General features: G+C 41.4%; 1 protein-coding gene across 1 annotated transcript; it reads left to right on the top strand.

The window, feature by feature from the left end:
- The first annotated feature begins 2,411 nt into the window (after positions 1–2,411).
- LOC147452668 (uncharacterized) lies at positions 2,412–3,159 on the top strand. Its single transcript, XM_086518296.1, has 2 exons — positions 2,412–2,846; positions 2,922–3,159. Exons 1-2 carry the CDS (start codon positions 2,474–2,476, stop codon positions 2,939–2,941), a joined length of 393 nt encoding a protein of 130 aa, XP_086374422.1. The 5' UTR covers positions 2,412–2,473; the 3' UTR covers positions 2,942–3,159.
- Positions 3,160–3,371: the final 212 nt, after the last annotated feature.

A 3,371-nucleotide genomic window follows, 5' to 3' on the forward strand; every position in this document is an offset into this window, starting at 1 on the left:
CTACTTCCTACACATCTACTTATGTATCTCTTGGAAGGAAGCTCATAGACATTCTCACCTTCAAATTAGAATAAAGAGATAAATCTATAAATTTATTGGTGGGATTACACCAAACCTAGGGTTTTTCGAGCACTTCGATACAGAGTGCTTTTCTATAAACTTCATGGGTTTTCTCACCTTCAAATCTAGAATTTAAAATTTGTCGGTTGGATCACACTAAACCTAACCTTTTTCCTAGCACTAGCACTCTGATATATAGTGCGCGTTTTGTAAAACTTAGAAAACCTACATATGAGAAAATTTTATTTGAAGATCTTTTCGTGATTTTCCTAAAATGGCAAGATGGATATAATAGGGGAAAGAACCATCCATAAATGGACTCATGGTTGAGCTCGTGGGAGGTTTGCATCACCCATTGGGGAGACATCATGACATCCATTGAGACTAGTGTTGATGGACCCAGTAGTCCATGCACAGACCTCACCAAAGACAAGCATGATAGCTGGTTGGCAAGGGAAGGATTGAAGAAGTAGATATCTTTGTACGACACAAGCACCACATACATTTCTTATTCATAAGAGAGACACATAGAAGAGAGTTAATTGTTGTAAAGGCTTGCTAAACCAAATATTTATGATCTTCAAAACATTCAATGAGTGTACAAAAGGGACCCCATGCCTCAAAGTGCGCAGGTGCATGCACGAAAAAAGCCATGATTGGGTTGCATACATGTTTACTCATCCTAGCGAAAAAGCCAGGCGTAAAGGCCCTCACCCTTTTAACTACTTAGCAACAACATGTCCTGACTTTTGAAGGGGAACATGTAGGAAAGGTGTCTCTCACATGGGTTTTTTGAGTGTTGGCTACACCCGGCTGGCTACCGCACCCAGCTTTGCAAAAATGGAAAAACTTGTAAGCACCCTGTTTGCTTCTTTGTGCATTCACCATCCCACTTTCGTCACGTTTCTCTTGACCCACTCCTCAACAATGACGAGTGTTCCATGGCCTTGGTATCATCAACATATGACTTTGAGGAATCCCTTTAGCAACCACCATCATTTCACAAAAAATGAGTTCAATTTAAGTTATGGAAGTCACTGGGGAGAGATGAATCCAGATCTTATGGTAGTCACGACATTAATTTTAAAGTCAAGGTTGCTCCATATCCAGTGATTGTAATAAAATGCAGGATGAACGGTAATGGAATGGACTTCAGCTCTGTGGAGCTTTATCTTCCCACAATCTCTGGTGATATACAGAGAGAAAATGGGATATGCTTCTAAGGAGTTCTTCAATATAGCCACCTCAGATAGATCACCCCTCATGGTTCGATGTTACAATTTGACTATGTCGAAATTTGTGCACGCCTAATTTTCCACAATATTGGAGGTACAAGTATCTTACGCCACATATTCCATGAAGTACAACCTTCATATTGACCTCTCCCAGATACACCAACCGATCCCGTGCTTGTAATATACTCAAGCCTGTAGCTGTCCTTCTCTAATATCTCCTTAGCATTCATAAATATTGGTTCATATCTTTGAATACTTTCTCTCTTGCGGCACACTTTTCAATATGTTACTAGTGTAAATCACATTAACCGTTCAAGAATACCCATCAAAACTTTGTTCTATACCATGCATGTTTTGAATTATCACATTGTGATGATATCTCAAAAGCAATATATCCATCATGCTATAATCGAAGATCACAAACTTGCATCACTTCTCAAACTTGACAAAACACAACGGTAATTGGTATGCATTGACAAGCATTTAATGATATTAATAACACTTGCCCAGTGTTGTATGCTATCTCAGAGGTCCTTTTTAATAAATTTTAAGCTGCCAATTCAAACGAGACCTATTCTTGCTTAGAATGTATACCTGCCAATATTCCTGACCTGTTCACTTTCACTTACCATAATTTAGTATTTTTTGAGACCTATTCTTACTTAGAATATATACATGCCAATGTTCCTAATCACCTATTGATCTCTTTCATAAACTAGAATTTAATATTTTCTTACATCACAATTTATATCATTTGCTACTATGAATCGCCGAGCATAGTTCAATAACATTTTGAACCAACAATTTCAATTTTTACTTTAAGGCAGTGCCCTCTTCTACTGTAGACTACCTTGTTTTAGTCTAAGCCAAATAATTATTATGTGGTAGTAGTATGTATGTGGTATATGGGTATGGCTGGGCACAACATGTACGATCATACCAAGGCATCCTCTGCTCACCGATTCTAAATTTAGGAGAGTGCAGACGTGGTTTAGAAGGTTTATGCCCACGCAGAAACTCGACGACTGAGGGCCAATCGGCGGCCCGCTGCACGCATGCATGCCAAATACGCACTACTCCTTGTCGATTCTATAAATACCGCACCTCCTGCCACCATTTCTCTCAGCCCGCACTCTCTACGTCTTGCAGCTCAGCTCTGCTACTGCACCATACCAAGCATGGCCTACAAAATGATCGTGGTTTTGGCGCTGCTGGCACTGCTGGCAGTAAGCAGTACTGCTGCAGACAGTCGCGAAAGCGAGTGGCGTATGCGCCTCCAGGCTTGTGATGACTTCATGGAGCAGCATGGTGGGCAGCAACGCGAATGCACCAGTCAACCCAGCCAGCGATGCTGCCAAAATTTGCAGCGTATCTCCTCCGAGGATCGATGCCGTGCTTTACAACAGGTTTATGGTGGGGGCCGCCACATGTATCCCAACTCCGGCCGTGAGTCACCCTACGAAAGCCAACAGGAGCGCACGACCAGAATGGCATCTCGTCTTCTTCAACAATGCGATCTGCGTCCTCGAGAGTGCAGAACTCGAGATGCAGGTACAGCTTGTTAGAATTAGCTACTAATTTCTTTGATCCACTATTGCAACGTGATTTTCTTTTGCCTTAATGCAGAGACCTGGCTTTGGTGGTGAGCTGATGAGAACTAGCCACAGTTTTCCACTTCAGTTTTTAATAAGTATACATAAAAATGTACAGACCAGTTGAGATTGTCAGATACCGATCGGTATCTGAACAATCTCAAGTAGCAACATGCAGGCAATTTACTGGTAATAAGCAACTTTTGTTTTAAACCTGGACATGGCCCTTGCTTGCCAAATGACCTTTGATCAATTATGGAGGTTTGGACATTTGCGAGCGCCCTCCTCGTTTCCAAGAGAGAGAGAGAGAGAGAGAGAGAGAGAGAGGCATCTCCGCAGGCATCTGCAATTTTCTATTTGTTTACCATGTTGCAGACATAAATGCCTAGATATAATCTGTACTTGCCTCCAAATTTGCGGTTGATCGATCAAGTGGATACCTACTTTTACTGAAAAATTCCCTATGTCTCTCCCAGCTTTCATG

This window comes from Adiantum capillus-veneris, chromosome 8 (assembly GCF_014529385.1).
Source record: "Adiantum capillus-veneris isolate H3 chromosome 8, ASM1452938v2, whole genome shotgun sequence".
In the NCBI taxonomy this organism is placed as follows: Eukaryota; Viridiplantae; Streptophyta; class Polypodiopsida; order Polypodiales; family Pteridaceae; genus Adiantum; species Adiantum capillus-veneris.

Coding starts and splice junctions, on each gene's coding strand:
- LOC147452668 (XM_086518296.1), top strand. CDS start 2,474: ATGGCCTACAAAATGATCGTGGTTTTGGCGCTGCTGGCACTGCTGGCA. Junction 2,847..2,921: donor GTGCAGAACTCGAGATGCAG/GTACAGCTTGTT, acceptor GCCTTAATGCAG/AGACCTGGCTTTGGTGGTGA.